Source organism: Chrysemys picta, chromosome 4 (genome assembly GCF_011386835.1).
Source record: "Chrysemys picta bellii isolate R12L10 chromosome 4, ASM1138683v2, whole genome shotgun sequence".
Taxonomy (NCBI): Eukaryota; Metazoa; Chordata; order Testudines; family Emydidae; genus Chrysemys; species Chrysemys picta.
Genome location: NC_088794.1, coordinates 125,868,751 through 125,888,430, shown reverse-complemented (window position 1 = coordinate 125,888,430; position 19,680 = coordinate 125,868,751). Strand labels below are relative to the sequence as shown.

General features: G+C 45.8%; 1 protein-coding gene across 5 annotated transcripts in view; it reads right to left on the bottom strand.

The window, feature by feature from the left end:
* RIN3 (Ras and Rab interactor 3) overlaps positions 1 to 19,680 on the bottom strand; it is a 110,985-nt gene that overhangs the window by 39,624 nt on the left and 51,681 nt on the right. For 4 of the 5 annotated variants that reach the window (XM_005285434.5, XM_042858632.2, XM_065595641.1 and 1 more), the window contains one exon: positions 7,016 to 7,088. The exons of the other annotated variant lie outside the window; for it this stretch is intronic. In XM_005285434.5, coding sequence (XP_005285491.2) covers positions 7,016 to 7,088 — 73 coding nt within the window. The remainder of the gene's footprint in view (positions 1 to 7,015; positions 7,089 to 19,680) is intronic. 5 annotated transcript variants of the gene reach the window in all.

The following is a 19,680-nucleotide window of genomic DNA, read 5'->3' as shown; positions in this document are numbered from 1 at the left end:
AGGTGTAGAATTTTTATAAGGAAAATGTGATGGGTGTTAGCTGGATTCCACTGAAATACACCTTCACTTTGAGTTCTATGGAAATGATGCTTTTGGGATCGCTACGAATTGTTTAGGTTTGCTCCTTGTCTAACAATAATTTGCTATGCTGTCTCCCCCTACTCCCCATCCTAACAAGGCCCTTCAAAGTCAATAATAAAATTAACAAGACAGTGAAGAGCTGGGTCTGGATGGCGTTATGTGTGAAAAAGCTTAGCTAACCGTTCTGCAAGCAGCAGGAAACCCTATTTAGAAAAACTAACCACATGACTGGATGGTCTCTATTTAAAATAAACTGTATGACTTTGCACTTCTGAGAAGGTCCCGTGTGTTGGTAGATGAACCTACTGTGAACTGCCCTCCTCCTTACAAAAGGGTGTATATTTTGCTGACTGAAATGCACACACCATGGCTTGTTAGGAGTGCTAGTGATGATAATGTAGTATTCAGGCCTGTATATTTGCCTGAGATAGAATTTTGGGTCTTGTTTGCCCATTTGACTTTTGATATTTTTATATTCTTACTAATATGTGTGAACAAAGAACAAAGACAGTGTGTGGTACATCTGCCCACAAGCAGATGGGGTGAGAAAAGATAAATGGAGCTAAAGTGTTGCTGGGTAAAGTGGGAGTTTAATATACGAGTGCACACTTGAAGGACAATCCTGCCTCAACTCCTCCCCCGAGATAAGGTCATGCAACCAGTCGGGAGGGGCGAGGGGGATGGGGGAAAGGTATAAGGAACACTAAAACCCAAAGAAATGCCTGTCCCTGACTGAAGCACAACCTCACTCCTTACCCCTCCCATGGGATACAAAAGAGGTGGTACTGAAGCCTTTAGACCCAAGACCCTCCAAAACGGAACATGACCATAAATTGTAAGGGATGGGAGCAAGGGCATGCACTACAGGTATAATTATGCCTGCTAAGGAAGGGAAAGGGGACACAGTGAAGGCTCTGCAGCATACAGAGCTATGGATATGCTTGCTTGATTAATCCCAATAAATATTGCATTGCCTGCACTTCGGACTTCTGGTCTTCTGCTTTCTGTCTGTGTGACAAGAACCAGGGGAGGGAGAAGGGAAAGCCCTTAACATGGCTATTATGTGCATCGCTGAGCACTTAATTGTGTAACTATTTTTAATAAACTGAGTTTATGTTTGGATCTCTTTGCATGGAAAAAATTTTGGTGTAAAAGAGGAACAGAGTGTGAGCCATTGACCTTCTCTTATTCTGTTATTCGTATGGGTGTGGGGTATGTGGGAATTGGCTTCATTTTTTATTTAGGTAAATATTTGCTACTTGGAAAATACCAAGAAATGAAACCCCTAGAAAAAATCTATTTTATTCACTAGCTGGGCTGCCACCGAGTCACCCATTCACCTACAGGTACTAATTTAGTGGTTCGAGGTAATTTAGCCACCATACCAGAACAGACTTAGCTTTCTCCTGAGCAGAGGCTCTCAGCTATGAAAAATTGTTTCCATTTATTTATAGATTACTATTTACTAGAGTCTGAGCAGAGATCACACAACTCATCAGCACTCTAACACGGCTGCTACTCTGAAACCGAGCATCTGCTGGACTCTTACAAACTCCCAGCACTGGAGGCCAGTGCTTAATAGCCTTTGTTTTAATCTAGTGCTGTCAGAAAATTATTTCCCGTTTACCTTCTCTTATCTGAAAGCAATCTCTGAAATTAGTAGAAACATCAAGAGCATAGGTTACATTCAGTAATATCATTTATAAAAGGAACTAAGAGAAACATTTTCCTCTTTGTTGGGGATGTACATTTTTAGCTGAGATAGGGGTTACTAGATTTGCAACGCCGAAGTGAGCTGAGTTGTCTTTTTCTTTTTTCCAGAGTATCATACAATTAGAGACTCTGCACTAAGGCTGTTTACACCACTCTGGTGGTGTAAGTGTCCTTAAACGTACCTTACAGCCCTTTTACACAGCCCAAGCAGTGTAAAGTAGCTTTAGGATAAATGAAAATCAGACCTCTCTTAAAACGTGAATAATCACTGTATGGGTCACGTTCTTTGCACCAGGAATGACAGCATAGTGGATCACAAGCTAAATATGAGTCAACAGTTTAATGCTGTTGCAAAAAAAGCAAACATCATTCTGGGATGTATTAGCAGGACTATTGTAAGCAACACACGAGAAGTAATTCTTCCGCTCTACTCCACGCTGATTAGGCCTCAACTGTATTGTGCCCAGTTCTGGGCACATTTCAGGAAAGATGTGGACAAATTGGAGAAAGTCCAAAAAAGAGCAACAAAAATTATTAAAGGTCTAGAAAACATGACCTATGAGAGAAGATTGAAAAAATTGGGTTTGTTTAGTCTGGAGAAGAGAAGACCGAGAGGGGACATGATAACAGTTTTCAAGTACATAACGGGTTGTTACGAGGAGGAGGGAGAAAAATTGTTCTTCTTAACCTCTGAGGATAGGACAAGAAGCAATGGGCTTAAATTGCAGCATGGGCGGTTTAGGTTGGACACTAGGAAAAACTGTCAGGGTGGTTAAGCACTGGAATAAATTGCCTAGGTAGGTGGTGGAATCTCCATCATTGGGGATTTTTAAGAGCAGGTTGGATAAACACCTCTTAGGGATCGTCTAGACCAGGGGTGGGGAAACTTTTTGGCCTGAGGGCCACACTGGAGTTCCGAAACTGTATGGAGGGCCAGGTAGGGAAGGCTGTGCCTCCCCAAACAGCCTGGCCCCCACCCCCTATCCGCCCCTCCCACTTCCCTCCCCCTCCCCCCCCCCCCCCCGAGTCCCCGACCCATCCAACACCCCTGCTCCTTGTCCCCTGACTGCCCCCTCCTGGGACTTCCCACCCCTAACCACCCCCCGGGACTCCACCCCCTATCCAACCCCCCTGCCCCCTGTACCCTGACTGCCCCAACTCCTATACACACCCCCGCCCCCTGACAGGCCCCCTGGGACTCCCACACCTATCCAATCACCCCCTGCTCCCTGTCCCCCGACTGTCCCCTGGCGGCTTGGCGAGCTGAGGCTGCGGGGGAGGGGGCAGCAGAGGAGGGGCTGGGAGTTAGCCTTCCGGAGTTCAAGGGCTGGGCAGGAGGGTGCCACGGGCTACATGTGGCCCGTGGGCCACAGTTTGCCCACCTCTGGTCTAGATAATACTTAGTCCTGTCTTGAGTGCAGGGGACTGAACTAGATGACCTCTCGAGGTTCCTTCCAATTCTATGATTCTATGATTTAAGTCGAATTTAAAACTCAACTACATAAAGTAGGAGTAGGATGCTCAGATTGTCACAGCGATATGGTTGGCATAAAAGTATAGATTAGATTAGACTGGATTACTATAGATGCATAGGCTAGGTTACCCAGGGATTCCATTAGAGAGGGCCTGGCCCTGCTGAAATGGACAAGATGTCACAACAAGTCTTTTCCAGCTCTAGCGTCTACACAGTATATTTTGAATTTCTCTTTCTAAATAAATGCCTGCTATTAACTCTTCTCTCTTGTGATATTTTTTTGTTTAATGCTGGCGAATTAATAGAATCATAGAATCATAGAATATCAGGTTGGAAGGGACCTCAGGAGGTCATCTAGTCCAACCCCCTGCTCAAAGCAGGACCAATTCCCAACTAAATCAATAAAAATAACCCAGGTAACATTGAGACTTCTATCTCCATCTGGATTAGATTCAGATTCCTCTAAAGTGCAAGGAGTAGTTTATTAGTCCAAACTTTCAGCATGGAATGTCTAAACCAAAGTCTGTCCTCAGGCTTGCAGAATTTAATCTCAGGTCCTGTCTGCTCTATATGTACATTAATGATTCCATGGCACTTTTTGTAACAGTAGGTTAACCGTGACACCTTTCACCAAAAATTCCCTTGCCCAACTACTGTGCAGCATGCTATGGACCAGCTGTGGCCCCAAGTCCTACAGAATTTAGACAAAACTTCCAGGGAATCATAGAATCATAGAATATCAGGGTTGAAAGGGACCTCAGGAGGTCATCTAGTCCAACCCCCTGCTAAAAGCAGGACCAATCCCCAACTAAATCATCCCAGCCAGGGCTTTGTCAAGCCTGACCTTAAAAACCTCCAAGGAAGGAGATTCCACCACCTCCCTAGGTAACCCATTCCAGTGCTTCACCACCCTCCTAGTGAAAAAGTTTTTCCCAATATCCAACCTAAACCTCCCCCACTGCAACTTGAGACCATTACTCCTTGTTCTGTCATCTGGTACCACTGAGAACAGTCTAGATCCATCCTCTTTGGAACCCCCTTTCAGATAGTTGAAAGCAGCTATCAAATCCCCCCTCATTCTTCTCTTCTGCAGACTAAACAATCCCAGTTCCCTCAGCCTCTCCTCATAAGTCATGTGCTCCAGACCCCTCATCATTTCTGTTGCCCTCTGCTGGACTCTTTCCAATTTTTCCACATCCTTCTTGTAATGTGGGGCCCCAAACTGGACACAGTACTCCAGATGAGGCCTCGCCAATGTTGAATAGAGGGGAATGATCATGTCCCTCGATCTGCTGGCAATGCCTCTACTTATACAGCCCAAAATGCCGTTAACCTTCTTGGCAACAAGGGCACACTGTTGACTCATATCCATCTTCTCGTCCACTGTAACCCGTAGGTCCTTTTCTGCAGAATTGCTACCTAGCCATTCGGTCCCTAGTCTGTAGCAGTGCATGAGATTCTTCCGTCCTAAGTGCAGGACTCTGCACTTGTCCTTGTTGAACCTTATCAGATTTCTTTTGGCCCAATCCTCTAATTTGTCTAGGTCACTCTGGACCCTATCCCTACTCTCCAGCATATCTACCACTCCTCCCAGTTTAGTGTCATACGCAAACTTGCTGAGGGTGCAGTCCACGCCATCCTCCAGATCATTAATAAAGATATTGAACAAAACTGACCGCAGGACCAACTCTTGGGGCACTCCGCTTGATACTGGCTGCCATCTAGACATGGAGCCATTGATCACTACCTGTTGAGCCCGACGATCTAGCCAGCTTTCTATCCACCTTATAGTCCATTCATCCAGTCCATAATTCTCTAACTTGCTGGCAAGAATACTGTGGAAGACCGTATCAAAAGCTTTGCTAAAGTCAACACATCCACTGCTTTCCTCTCATCCACAGAGGCAGTTATCTCGTCATAGAAGGCAATTAGGTTAGTTAGGCATGACTTGCCCTTGGTGAATCCATGCTGACCTGCTCCATGATTTTTCCAGTGACTGAGGTGAGGCTGACTGGCCTGTAGTTCCCCGGATCCTCCTTTTTCCCTTTTTTAAAGATGGGCACTACATTAGCCTTTTTCCAATCATCCGGGACCTCCCCGGATCACCACGAGTTTTCAGAGATAATGGTCAATGGCTCTGCAATCAAATCCGCCAACTCCTTTAGCACCCTCGGATGCAGCGCATCCAGCCCCATGGGCTTGTGCTTGTCCAGCTTTTCTAAATAGTCCTGAACCACTTCTTTCTCTACAGAGGGCTGGTCACCACCTCCCCATGCTGTGCTGCCCAGTGCAGAAGTCTGGGAGCTGACCTTGTTCGTGAAGACAGAGGCAAAAAAAGCATTGAGTACATTAGCTTTTTCCACATTCTCTGTCATTAGGTTGCCTCCTTCATTCAATAAGGGGCCCACACTTTCCTTGACTTTCTTCTTGTTGCTAACATACTTGAAGAAATCCTTCTTGTTACTCTTAACATCCCTTGCTAGCTGCAACTCCAAGTGCGATTTGGCCTTCCTGATTTCACTCCTGCATGCCTGAGCAATATTTTTATACTCCTCCCTGGTCATTTGTCCAATCTTCCACTTCTTGTAAGCTTCTTTTTTGTGTTTAAGATCAGCAAGGATTTCACTGTTAAGCCAAGCTGGTCGCCTGCCATATTTACTATTCTTTCTACACATCAGGATGGTTTGTTCCTGAAACCGCAATAAGGATTATTTAAAATACAGCCAGCTCTCCTGGACTCCTTTCCCCCTCATATTATTCTCCCAGGGGATCCTGCCCATCAGTTCCCTGAGGGAATCAAAGTCTGCTTTTCTGAAGTCCAGGGTCCGTATTCTGCTACTCTCCTTTCTTCCTTGTGTCAGGATCCTGAACTCGACCATCTCATGGTCACTGCCTCCCAGGTTCCCATCCACTTTTGCTTCCCCTACTAATTCTTCCTGGTTTGTAAGCAGCAGGTCAAGAAGAGCTCTGCCCCTAGTTGGTTCCTCCAGCACTTGCACCAGGAAATTGTCCCCTACACTTTCCAAAAACTTCCTGGATTGTCTGTGAAGTCAATGGGAGTTATGTTTGTAATGTCTAAGGACAGCTCTGTAGGAATAACTAGAGTCTGAAAGCCAAAAGTGTAGCAGAGCTTTTAGAGATGGGAACACAGTGTGTGAGCATCCTATCCCTAAACACCGGGGAAGTTTGGATCTGGTCTCAGACCTGGACCTGAATCTTGTGACTGGGCCTCTCTGCATAATGGTCTGAACTCCAAAATCTGGGGAAGTATGAATTTAAATCTGGGCCAGAACTTCACAATGTGGGCCAATCTCAAATTAATTCTCAATGACAATATTCTCACCCCATCATCCCATCTTCCTCTTTTAAAAGGAGGAAGAACAAAAGAACAATGTTTGCATTTCTCAGGCCAAATATTGCTCTTTGTGCTACCGGTGTGAATCACTGAAGTCAATGGAGTTACCCTGATAACAAAACCTTCCCCCCTGCTCTGCAATTGAAGCTGTGCACATAAGGAAAGCAGAAAGATCATTTAAGAATTGGTTACTTTGCATGCTCTTAAATATGACATTAGTTCACACAGGAAACTTGCATTTATAGACCAAGCTGTCCTTCCTTCTGTTCTATGCATGCCCTCACGTCAAATATAGAACCACCACCACAAGAGCAAAAACAAGTTCAGGCCATGGTGGTACCCCTAGCCATGCATGAACCAATCCCTCTATGAACTCAAGGAGTCCAACTTACCTACTGACACAGTAGAATGCTACCAGTTTGAAGATGTCCTCAAACACTAGAACAGATCCTTCCAGGTACAGTACTGATGAGAAAAAAGAAAAGTATTCAGCGACTGCTCTCACTGAGCCCTGTGGGGAAAAAGTTGGATGGGTTTGACGCTCACTCATCTGAGGGTAAGTGGTTTCCTAGCCATCATTTGGATTAGTACAAATGGCAGAGAACTGGCTTCAGATGGCATATTGCAAAAAGATTTTTCAGGGAAGCAGAAGAGAGATGATGACCCAGCATAATTTAATATTAGTTAATTTAGAGGAAGTCGATGTACTATGATGATAATAGAAACAGTGGGATGAAAAAATAGATCACAGCCAAACACACTTTGTTCTAGTTAAATCTGTCACTGACAGATTGAAGTTTTGGAACATATATGTGGCTGTTCTCATTTGCATGTTTCTCTCCCCACATCTACATGTGTGTTTGTCCGGATGGGAAAAGCATTTTGAAGTTAAAAATGCAAATAATTATTTTTCTGCTGTATGTGTGTCTCATAGGGTTGCCAGGAGTCTGGTTTTCGATGGGAACACCTGGTCAAAAATGGACCCTGTTGGCTCTGGTCAGGATTGCTGACTGGGCCGTTAAAAGTACAGTCGGCGGTGCAGCGGGGTTAAGGCAGGCTCTCTGCCTGCCCTGGCTCCACATGGCTCCTCCTAGTGGCCGGCATGTCCCTGCAGCCCCTAGGTGGAGGGACAATCAGGGAAGCTCTGCCCCAAGCGCCACCTGCGGGCACAGGCAGCACGTATCATGCAGAGCCAACTGGCCACCCCTGCGCCTAGGAGCTGGACATGACGGCTGCTTCCAGGAGCTGCGCGGAGCCAGGGCAAACGGGGAGCCTGCCTTAGCCCCACTGTGCTGCAGATCAGAAGCCACTTGAGGTAAGTGCCGCCTGGCTGGGGCCTGCATCCCAAACCCCCTCCCACGCCCCACCTCCCTGTCCCAGGTCAGAACCCCCTCCTGGACACTGCACCCCACACCCCCTCCTGCACCCTAACTCCCTGCCCCAGCCCTGAGCCCCCTCCCACACTCAAACTCCCTCCTGGAGCCCACACCCCTTCTCCCGCACCCCAACTCCCTGCCCCATCCCAGTGAAAGTGACTGAGGGTGGGGGGAGAGTGAGCGACAGAGGGAGGGGGGATGTAGCAAGTGAGGGCAGGGCCTCAGGGAAGGGGCAGGACGGGGCGGAGCAAGGGTGTTCAGTTTTGTGTGAATACAAAGTTGGCAACCGTAGTGTGTCAGTATATTTCTCCCTTTCTGTATATGCCTTTCTCTGTGTATTTTACAATGGGAGAGATTTGTTTTTAATGATTACAGAGAGTATAAATTTTTGTTGCAAAGATTCTTTAAGGCTTCCTCCATCATAGAAATATATACTAGAGTGTTTTGCAGTAATAGTGCAAAATACTTACATCATTGCAGAGGTTTTGGCCATTACCATGTAACAATACAAACAATAATGGCCAAAACCTATGTATCAACTATATATATTTATATCCATCTTGGGCTACCAGTAAATGCTACGGCAACTGCATAGGTGCTGGAACTAGGGGTGCCGGAGTGCAGCTGCACCCCCTGGCTTGAAGTGGTTTCCATCATACACAGGGTTTACAGGGGGTTCACTGGCACTCAGCATCCCCACTATATATAGATTAATGCTACAATCTTACAAATACTGTGTGTGTGAGTGAGAGAGAGAAAGGGTGAATTCTAACATACCACACAGGACCCATAGCATTTAGTGATAATTTAAAATAGATTATTATAGGATGTCAATGCACCCAGATTATTGAATTTTAGAGGCTTAATAGTGAGCTTTTGATTCATATAATTCAGTGCAATTTGGATACATAACGCATTGAATACAGTTCAGACAGGGCAGCCTAATCAGTTTTAGAACAGTTTTAGATGGCAATCTTTTGTTTGATTGTCTGATTCAGAATTTCCTTCCATAATAGCAAAGTGACACCTGGAGCACCAACATATTTATAACAGCCCAGCAGTAGAGAAATATTGCCACTTTTACCATAGCATCACCTACTAAAAGTATTTAGAATGAATCTTCCTTTTCCTCTCCACTATGAATAGCAGTATATTACAGTGCATGCAGGATTATGCAGATTTGGAATGCCTTGGCTAATGTTGAATAGAAGGTAAAATTTCCATTTTGGGATTCTCTGATGTCAAGTGACATTCAAGCTAGCTGCTCCCCGCCTGTCCTTGCGTGTTGTTATTCTGTAAAACATTTTTTCATTGAACTACTTGGGCTTCATTCTCCTTTTATGTGCACTAGTGTAAATCAAGAATAATTCCACTGAAAGTAATGGGTGAAATCCTGGGCCCATTGAAATCAATGGGAGTTTTGCTATTGGTTTCATGGGTGCCAGGATTTCACCCAATTAGTTAGATTGGTGTTAAACCTGTGTAAGCGAGATCGGATTCAGGTGTCTTCACCCTCCGTGGAGGTTCACGGTTACCAGGATTGCAAAAGGCACCATGGATGCAATGTTTCAATGCACTGAATGCATTTGGGATGATCATTTCTCTTATAAATTAGAGATGTCCAAATTGTAACACAGATCTCAAAACTCATTTTCCACTCCCTGAATTTCTGGGGGGATGTTCTTAAGTTTTAGGATACAGCGAAAATCATTCAAAAAACCCCAAGCTGTATGCTTAACATATTTAATCTGAAATTCTGCCATGGCTCACCCTTATAGATTCATCTTGGGGGAGCTGCGGAAAAGAAACAGGCTAAGGGTGAAATCCTGACCCTACTGAAGTCAATGGGACTTTAGCCATTGACTTCAACTGGGGCCTGGATTTCACCCTGGATCTTCAGCTGTGGACAAGATACAGTCAGGGCTTGTCTCCACAGGGAGTCAGTGTATGGTATTAGGTGTTAATCTACAGCGCATTAGCCTGCCATGCACTAACATGCTACGTGGACCCTGCTACCATCCACTGAAAGTTCCCTAGTGCATTTTGATGTACTCCCATTTCAAACTGTAGTGCACTGCTTTGTGTGCATGCTAGCAGGGTCCACACAGCCAGTTAGTGCATAGTGAGGCGATTTTTGTACGTTCACACCTTGATTTGCTGTGGAGAGAAGCCCTTAGTGCAGCAGAGGTGTAGACATAAGTGACTCTAAACTTCTGATCTTGGGGCTGGCCACAGTCTGGTCCGGTCCCTGGCATAATCTAAAAGAGCATCAGGGTTACTCTAAATTATATCCGCTCCAAGGGCCATTCTGGCAGTCAGGGAATCGCTGGGTTTATGGACACCTTGCTCCCTGGGAGGGTGTGGCACAGAGCCATTACACTAATTACACCATACAAGGATTACCAGGGAATCCTTAGGGAGCTGGTTAAATCCAGCCCAGCTGTTTGTTCAGTATTAGCTGAGTCTTCACTAGGAAGGTTGTCAGTATTGCTATATTGCTATAGCTATACCAGCAAACCCTGTCCACTGTGGACAAGGCTGCTGACATTTAAAATGACCTAACTACTGTCTGTTGGTACAAGAAGGGAGCCAACTGTTTAAACTTTGACCCTTAGTTCTTATGCTGTATAGTTAACACAGAATAAAAATGTATGGAATTTGCAGTTTCCAATTTTTTTTTTTAATTTACTAAACACCAGTTTTTCTTTCTCACTTTGTGAACAATTTAAGGGTACGTCTTCACTACCCGCCGTATCGGCGGGTAGCAATCGATTTATCCGGGATTGATATATCGCGTCGTGTTAAGACGCGATGTATCGATCCCCGAACACGCTCACCGTTGACTCCGGAACTCCACCAGAGCGAGCGGCGGTAGCGCAGTTGATGGGGGAGCCGCAGCCATCGATCCCGTGCCGTGTGGACCCCAGGTAATTCGATCTAAGATACTTCGACAGCATAGCTAAAGTTGCGTATCTTAGATTGGTGGGGGGGGGGGGGGGGGAGGAATCAGTGTAGACCAGCCCTAATTCTCTGGTTCTAACACACGGCGCCATGAAACACTTTACAGAGAGAATCAATCATAAGCTAAATAGGAAAGGGAAAATTTCAGTGAGATTTTGAAGGAAGCAATTTGGTATATTGAAGGGTGGGTTCAATGAAGCCACTCAAGTGAAAAGCCAAACTTTCCAACTGTATATGGGAGGGGAGAATCTGCTTTGAAAGGGTGAAGATGGGTAGAGGAGTCAATCAAAAGAGTAATGTTTCTAGCTTAAAGGGCCACCCTCACAGCATCCTGCCTCACAGCATGAAAGAAATTCTTGACGTTAAGGTACTGGAATGGGAATCAGAAATTCTAAGTTCTATTCCCAGCTCAGTCACCAACATCTTGGGCAAATCACTTAAATTCTATGTGCCTCAGTTTCCTCGTTATACTTCATGCAATGTAAGTACCTAGTGTAGACTTGTGTGAGTCTTAATTCATTAATATTTGTTAAGCTCTTTGAAATCCTAAGAGCAAGCACTGTACAAGTGCAAAGTATTATATATAATATGTTCTTGTTCAGTCACTAAAACAAGGGCACTGATTTGGGGTGCTGATTAAAAGTAGCAGTGTTAGAAACACTGAATCCTGTGGGTTATGGTTAAGGCAGTTTGCAGATCAGTGTAAGGCAGCATTACCCTAGAACATCATGCCTTGCCTATAATGATTAAACAGAGATTTTGCATCATTCTTCCTGCGAATGAAAATCAAGCAAAAAAAGCCAGAGTGGGGATTAAAGAACAAAGCAGTGTGGCCATCTTTCCAGCAGGTGTTTCCCACAATCGTATTGGTTTAAAGCCTAGTGTAAAAATCAGGAAAATCTTTTTTTTTTTAATTTTTCAAAGAGAAATCCAGTTGACAGAAAAGAAAAACAGCCATTGATAAGCAATAGTATGTTTACATAGAAGCCACATAGAAAGCGACAGATTGTCACCTCAGGAAAAATGTATGCACAAGGGTTTCAGGTTTAAAATGGGAAGCACATTAAAGAGATGTTAAACACGGTTCAAGTATAGATGGTGAGAGTTTATGCTCCCCGTGCATTTTCGTACTATACAGAATAGTACTGGTGAACCTGAAGGAGAGCTTCAAGAGACTTCTGCTTCCTGCTATTATTTTTAACAATATCCCACTCAGCTGTTTGTTGCCATTGTTGCCTAAGCTTCCAGTCGATGCACACAGCTCAGCTGAATCTTCTGAATGGGAACCCCTTAAAATTACCAGAATGTCCAGCGCTGGGGATGTGGGAATTGCAGAGAACCTATCCTCACCACAACCAGTCTGACGAAAGGTGGAAATCAGTCTATGGTACCAAACTACACGTCAACTGAAAAGTGGTCTGCTTCCAGTGTCACTTAAACATGGCTTATGGGACAGCAAATAATACTATCCACTTATAAAACACCCTACATGTGAGGCCCTCAAAGTTTGACAACAATAACTTAGCCTGGCAACACCCCTGGAGCTAGTAAGCATTATTATTACAGATGGAGAAAATGAGACAAAGAGGTTAAGTGGCTTGCCCACACCAATCCCATGGCAGAGTCAGGGACATAGTCTCTCAGGCTCTGTCGACACTGGCAGCAGCATATAGGGTATGTGTAGCTACACATCACAGTGAAAGGCCGGCTGTGTTCACACTATGGTGGGTTGTTATATGTGGCAGTAAAAGACTCCGGCAGGGGGGAGGCAGAGGGGAAAGGCTCCTGCAGTAGGGAGCTGTTGGAGCCTTTCCCTGCTGTCTTCCCTGCCAGAGCCTTTCTCCACTGCTGGAGACTTTGCCAGCTAAAAATAGCACTGTAGCTTGGGGAGGCACTGCTTAGGCATGTACACACCCTAAGGTTCTGGTATGTCTTTACTCTCCTAAGCAGTGCCCACCGTCTACACTCTTATTCATACAGTATATGTACTCTCTACACCACTATAAGTGTAGACATAGCCTCAATCACCTACTCTGTCCCCTAGATCACACTCCCTCCCTTCAGACAATTGAGCGCTTCGTCCCAGGCAGCAGTATATGTGTAGTTCACTTGTTCCTGATAACGAGGAACACTTTTAGCAACACAGGGCTTGCCAGATCAGACTTGTGTTCCACTTAATCCAACCTCTTGTCTCCAACAGTGGCCAGTACCAGTATTTCAGAGCACAGTGCAGGAAACCCCTTAATGGGATAACCTTATCATTGGGGAATTTCTACCTAGCTCCAGGTAGGCAGTTGGCATCTGCTTATAATCTGACATAGGATAAATATCCCTTGTAAATTTCTATCTTGACATTAGTGAAGATGTAGGTGTTCTTATTCATATCAATGGCTAATCCTTTTTTTTTTTTTTTTTTAAATCCTGCTAAGCTTTAGGCCTTTCCATGGCCCAGCCCTCAGGCTTTCTGCGACCTCCACTCACTGCCCTCTGCCTCTCTCTGTGTGTCTGATCCCCTCCACCCTCTAGGTGTCACTTCCCTTTCCAGTTCACTAAGCATCACAGATCTCCCTACTGGGTGGCTACTGAACAAAGGTCTGGTCTACACCTAAAACTTAAGTTGACATACCTACATCATTCAGGGGTGTGAAAAATGCACATCCCTGAGAAACAGTTAAAATGGCCTAAGCCTCGGTATAGACACCACTAGGTCGACATAAGAATTCTTCCATCAGCCAAGCTAACACTTCTTGAGGGGGTTGGCTTTACTACAGAGATGGAATAACCCCTTCTGTCATTGTAACAAGTGTGTATGCTTCAGCAGCATAGCTGCCACTGTGCTGCAGTAGCACTTATAGTGTAGACATACCCTCTTTCCTCCCAGAATCACCTGCATTTTTCCATTTAATATAGTCTACGGCATGTACCCAGGAATAAGCAGCAGGTTTATTACAGTATATTAACAGCCAGATACAGGTTTTACACTTGTCTTCACTGGCACTGGGCAAATAATTGATTTTCGGTTTGCCGGCAATTCCAAAAAACGATTTGGGGGTTGAACAAAACATTCTGATTTTTTGGGCTAAATTCACAAGGAGACTTAGGTGGCATTCACAAAACTGAGGACGTGCCCTCCTTATATCCAGGGCACTTCCCTGGGATGTGGGAGACCCAGGTTTCAATCCCCACTCTGGGGCAGGGATTTAAACCCATGTCTGCTACATAGTGTTCTAACCACTGGATATTGGCTACTCAGGGGAGGGGTTTTCTCAATCCCTACTGTTCATAGAATCAGAGGGTTGGAAGGGACCTCAGGAGGGTGAAGACTCCGACTAGGGCTACAGGCTCTGGGGTAGGGCCAGGGATGAGAGGTTTGGGGTGCAGGAGGGGATGTGGGCTCTGAGCAGTGCTTACCGTAGGTGGCTCCCGGAAGTGGCCAACATGTCCCTGGGGTTCCTGGCCACTGGGAGCTGTGGAGCCAGTACTCAGGGCGCGCGGAACCTCCCTGGCCATCCCTGCACCTAGGGGCTGCAGGGACATGCCGGCCGCTTCTGGGAGCTACGCGGAGCCAGGGCAGGCAGGGAACCTGCCTTAGCCCCCCTGCGCCGCCGACCAGACTTTTAATGGTGCGGTCAGCAGTGCTGACTGGAGCCACCAGAGTCCCTTTTTGACCGGGCATTCCGGTCAAAAACCGGACAGCTGGCAACCCTAACCTGAGGGTTAGGGACTTACTTATTTTAAAAAAAATTAAAGCTAAGATTTCATGTAATTTATTGATTCCATCAGCTGGTGCTTTAAGAAAAAGACATCACAAGACGCATGATAAAATTGCAAGATTTGGCAATCCTGCTAGATAAATATTCACATTACAAAGATCATCAGCTCAAGTGGCCACTCAGTGATTAAATTAGTACTGTGTGAAACAGGATTACAATAATGCACTCTAGGGAACTTGTAGTGCATGCCTGCAGGGCCCACATGGGCCAGTTAATGCACAACATGCTAGTGCACACTAGAATTTACACCCCTGTGGTGCAGGCTAATACACTATGTGGACAAGCCCTAAGGGGTGAATGGGCCATGGATACTGAAGTATTCCTTCACTCTTACCAGAGGCCTATCTTTTTCAGAGTGTGAGGAGGTCAGTCTCCAGGGCTGCTATAGATGCCAGAATAACTCTTAGGGTTGCCAACTTTCTAATCGCACGAAAACAAACACTCCTGCCTTGCTCCTTCCCTGAGGTCCCACCCCTGTCCCATCTCTTCTCTGAGGCCACGCCCCTACTTGCTCCATCCCCCCTCCCTCCATCGTTCGCTCTCCCCCACCCTCACTCACTTTCATTGGGCTAGGGCAGGGGGTTGGGGTGCAGGAGGGGTGTGAAGGCTCCGGCTGGGGGTGCGGGCTCTGAGGTGGGGCCAGGGTTGAGGAGTTTGGGGTCCAAGAGAGGACTCTGGGCTGGGGCAGGGCGTTGGGGTGTGGGGGATCTGGGCTGGGGGTGCAGGCTTCAGATGGGGCCAGAAATGAGGGGTTCAGGGTGTGAGAGAGGGCTCTGGGCTGGAGCAGGGGGGTGGGGTGCAGGTGTGTGTGTGAGGACTCTGGCTGGGGATGCAGGCTCTGTGGTGGGGCCAGGGATGAGGGGCTTGGCATGCAGAAGGGGGCTCCGGGCTGGGAGAGAGGGTTGGGGTGTTGGGATGGGGGTTGCAGGGTGCAGACTCCAGGCAGGAGTTTGGGTGTGGGAGGGGACTACGGGCTGGGGCAGAGGGTCAGGCTGCAGGATGCAGGCTCCCAGCAGCACTTACCACAGCTCCCAGGAAGTGGCCACAGGTCCCTGCAGCCCCTAGGCGCATGGGCGGCCAGGGAGGATCTGTGCACTGACCTCACGCTTGCAGGCGCTGCCCCCGCAGCTCCCATCAGTCACGGTTTTCAGCCAGTGGGAGCTGTGGAGCTGGCCTTTGGGGTCAGGGCAGCACGCAGAGCCTCCCATGCATCTAGGAACTGCAGGGACCTGGTGGCTGCTTCCGGGAGCCGCACAGAGCCAGGGGAGACAGGGAGCCTGCCTTAGCCCCAGACCCCTGCTGCACTGCCGATCGGACTTTTAACGGCCTGGTCGGCGGTGCCAGGCGTTCCAGTCGAAAACCGGATGCCTGGCAACCCTAATAACACCATATGCACTAGAAAAAAAGGTAAACAAAGTAAATCAGAGGGATCTGCCATTGATTACCATGGTGATATTTAGTTTTTCTACTGGTGCAAACAAAGTACAGCAGACAAATCCACTAGACGTGGCTTGTAGAAATTTGAGCCAATGCAGAACATCTAACACTGTACATATTATTTATTTTAATTCATATTCAGTCTGCTCTCTCTTCCCCTGCCCTGCTCAGTGCCCATTATGGACCCTGGCACACCCTGTGCAAGGGTGGGGGAAATGGAGACTCAGCCTCTGAGGCAGTTGAGCCCCATATCCATGTGGCTGGGATGTGACTGTATGCACAGGGCCTTCACCTCTCACTGATTAGGGGATATGATCACAGCTGTCGTTTTTACTTATATCTGAGCTTACAGGCAATATACAGAGCCCCCTCTCCCCCTCAGATGTGTCTATCCCACCCTATTGCATGTCTGTGTGTAAAATATGCAGACTTTTTTTAAAACTGCTAGCTGTTGGCCAATGTTACTTACACACTACAGAGCAGTGGTTCTCAACCAGGCTATGTGTACCCTGGGGGTACGCACAGGTCTTCCAGGGCGTACATCAACTCATCTAGATATTTGCTTAATTTTACAACAGGCTACACAAAAAGCACTAGTGAAGTCGGTACAAACTAAAATTTCATACAGACAATGACTTGTTTATACTGCTCTATATACTATACACTGAAATGTAAGTACAATATTTATATTCCAGTTGATGTATTTTATAAGTATATGGCAAAAATGAGAAAGTAAGCAATTTTCAGTAATAGTGTACTGTGACACTTTTGTATTGTTATGTCTGATTTTGTGAGCAAGTAGGTTTTAAGTGAGGTGTAACTTGGGGGTACGCGAGACAAATCAGACTCCTGAAAGGGGTACAGTCGTCTGGAAAGGTTGAGAGCCATTGCTACAGAGCACCTCACAGTACATGCACAGCCACCATTAGTTCATCTTAAACTTCCCTCATATCACTCAGTTCAAATGACAGCAGTCCATAATCACAGCGTTTTCTTTTCATTGGTGCTTAGAAAGGAGGAGTCAGGAAACAGCTGAAACAACTTGGTAGTTGGTTTAAGTTAGCTGACTGTGATGCATTAGAAAGCATATCCGCTTGAAACAGTGCAGCTAAGGAAATCAGTTGCAGAAGCTCAGCTGTTGGACCAGCTTTCCTGCTCCACTGTTCTTTGTCTCTTCCTTTTGCCTAACTGATCCCCACCCTTCTGAACTTCCTTATTCCAGGAGCTCCTTCGGCTACGTGAATTGTTGTTTTGACTCATCAGTGCTGCTTGCTTTCACAGCTGCTTTTAGTAGTAATATCCATCTGCTGGTGGGAACAAGTACATGAGCCTAAACTAGAGATGGGTCCAGAGTGGAGTGGTCCAAAGTTTGAGCTCTGAAATCCCATCCTTCCTCCTCGACTTCTGGAGAAGTTGGAATCTGGATCTAGCTCTTAACTTCATCAATGGGGCCCATCTCTATGATAGGCCAAATAAGGTGATCAGTGCTGGATACAAAACTCTGATTGGTCTGACCAGGACCTGTGCTTTGATACTGGATTGCTTTGTCAACATCTTTGCTATTATCTCTGCAAGTTTTGGGAGAATATTCAGTGATTGCTCCTAAATTTCTTCTGAGGGCAGTAATTTTCAGCTCCTTTCCTATCAAGGTGTATTATGTATCCTTTTTGGCTTTGCTGCAGAACTGTTTTGTGTGCACTGAAGTACAATTGCTGTCTATAAGCCAAGGTACAAGCATAACCTACTATATGCATACACACAGCATACTATAAGCCAAGGTACCGTGCACCATAACCTACAGCATTGTGTCTCATTACAAATAATACCACCTTTGGATAATCCGGGATATCTTATTTCCATTTATAATATCAACATTGTTTGTTTTTGTTAAATTTGTTTAAGAATTTCAGTTATGCTCAAATTCAGCCCAGATGTAATCTCACTGAAGTCAATGGAGTTACATCAGGCATTATTTTGGCTTAAACCTCAGAATTTTTCTTACCAGAGCAGTAATTAAAAAAAAAAAAAGCCCCATTGCTGAAGTCCTCACTCAGTCTTACACACAGTAAATTAGTGGGCCAAATATACCTTTAGAGTAAACTCACTGATGTCGATAGCTGCACCAGTACTTAACTATCCTTATAGTTACAAACTTTTTCCTAATATTTGACCTAAATCTCCCTTGCTGTAGATTAAGCCCATTACTTCTTGTTCTACCCTCAGTGGACATACAGAACAATTGATCACCATCCTCTTTATAACAGCCCAACCACCACGTTACATGTACTTTGGAAGGAGGATGGTTGGGTTTTATTCATTAATGTGACTTCCAGGGGGTTGCTTAGGTGAGTAAGTATTACATGATCAGGGCCAGAGTTCTTGTTCAGACCACATCCAATGGGCCATCTGCATTATGTGTTTGGAGCTCTTCGGTGTGATTTTATGAGTTGAATACACATTTTAGGCTGGGTTATCTTTCCACTGGGCCCTACCTCTCTGTCTGGGGATTCTCTTTTAAAGGGGGCATCCTGGGTCAGTGATCAGCTGCTGGGACTCTGCCAGTGAGCAAAGTTGGGGGCAGGAGAGGAAATACCTGGGGTTCAGAACCTGATCAAAGGTACAGGGACTCTGTGGAGAAGATCTTTGTCTCCAGGTGATCACTTACCAGGATTTGTGAGTTGGCCCTGTGGTCTGTTCCAGAGAGGGGCAAACCCTGCCTCCCAACAGAATGACAGGACACAAACCTCCATCAAGAAAATTAAAACAACCTAGTGGAGATTCCCTACTCTGTACCCCCTTTCCCAAGGCGGTTATTGCAGTAGGGAGTGAGAGGGCCCAGTATTGTTTGTAAAGCACTGTCCTCCTCAAGGTTCTTGGGACACTGTAGAGAACATCCTCATCAGAGCAACGTGAACTACACATTATAGCAATAAAGTAAAAGACCAGTCTCAAAAATACAGAAAATAAACACAACCAGGGAGGATTCAAATACAAATAATGGGAGATTTAGGTGCACCTGTCTGAGTGGAGGAGAAGGTGCTAAAGAAAACACCTTAGGAAGAGAAAGATTTCACGTGTGAGGTGGAAGCTGCTGATCTAGATTTCAAGGGGAGAGTGATTTTCACAGCCTAGGGGACACCACCACAAAGACTCCAGCACCTGTCACTCTAAACACCCGAATGTGAGGTCCCTAGAGCGGATGGTGCCAGAGTGCAGATACCTTTGAAGACAAGACTCAGTAAGGAGTTCGCAATACATCCAGGGCCAACTCAGTTAAAGGCTTAAAAAAAAAAACAAAAAAACCAACAACCAACCCAGCACCTATTTAAAGTCAGTCTCAAGAACTCATGGCCAAACCTGCAACCCTCAGTCCTATGAGCAGTCTGGAAGTCAATGGGACTAATTACATGAGTCAGGGTTGCAGAATGAGGCCTAGGAACCTAGACTAATAAACCAATACCCATTCTGAAGCCCTGATGCTCATAGTACTTTAACTTGCCATATTTAGAT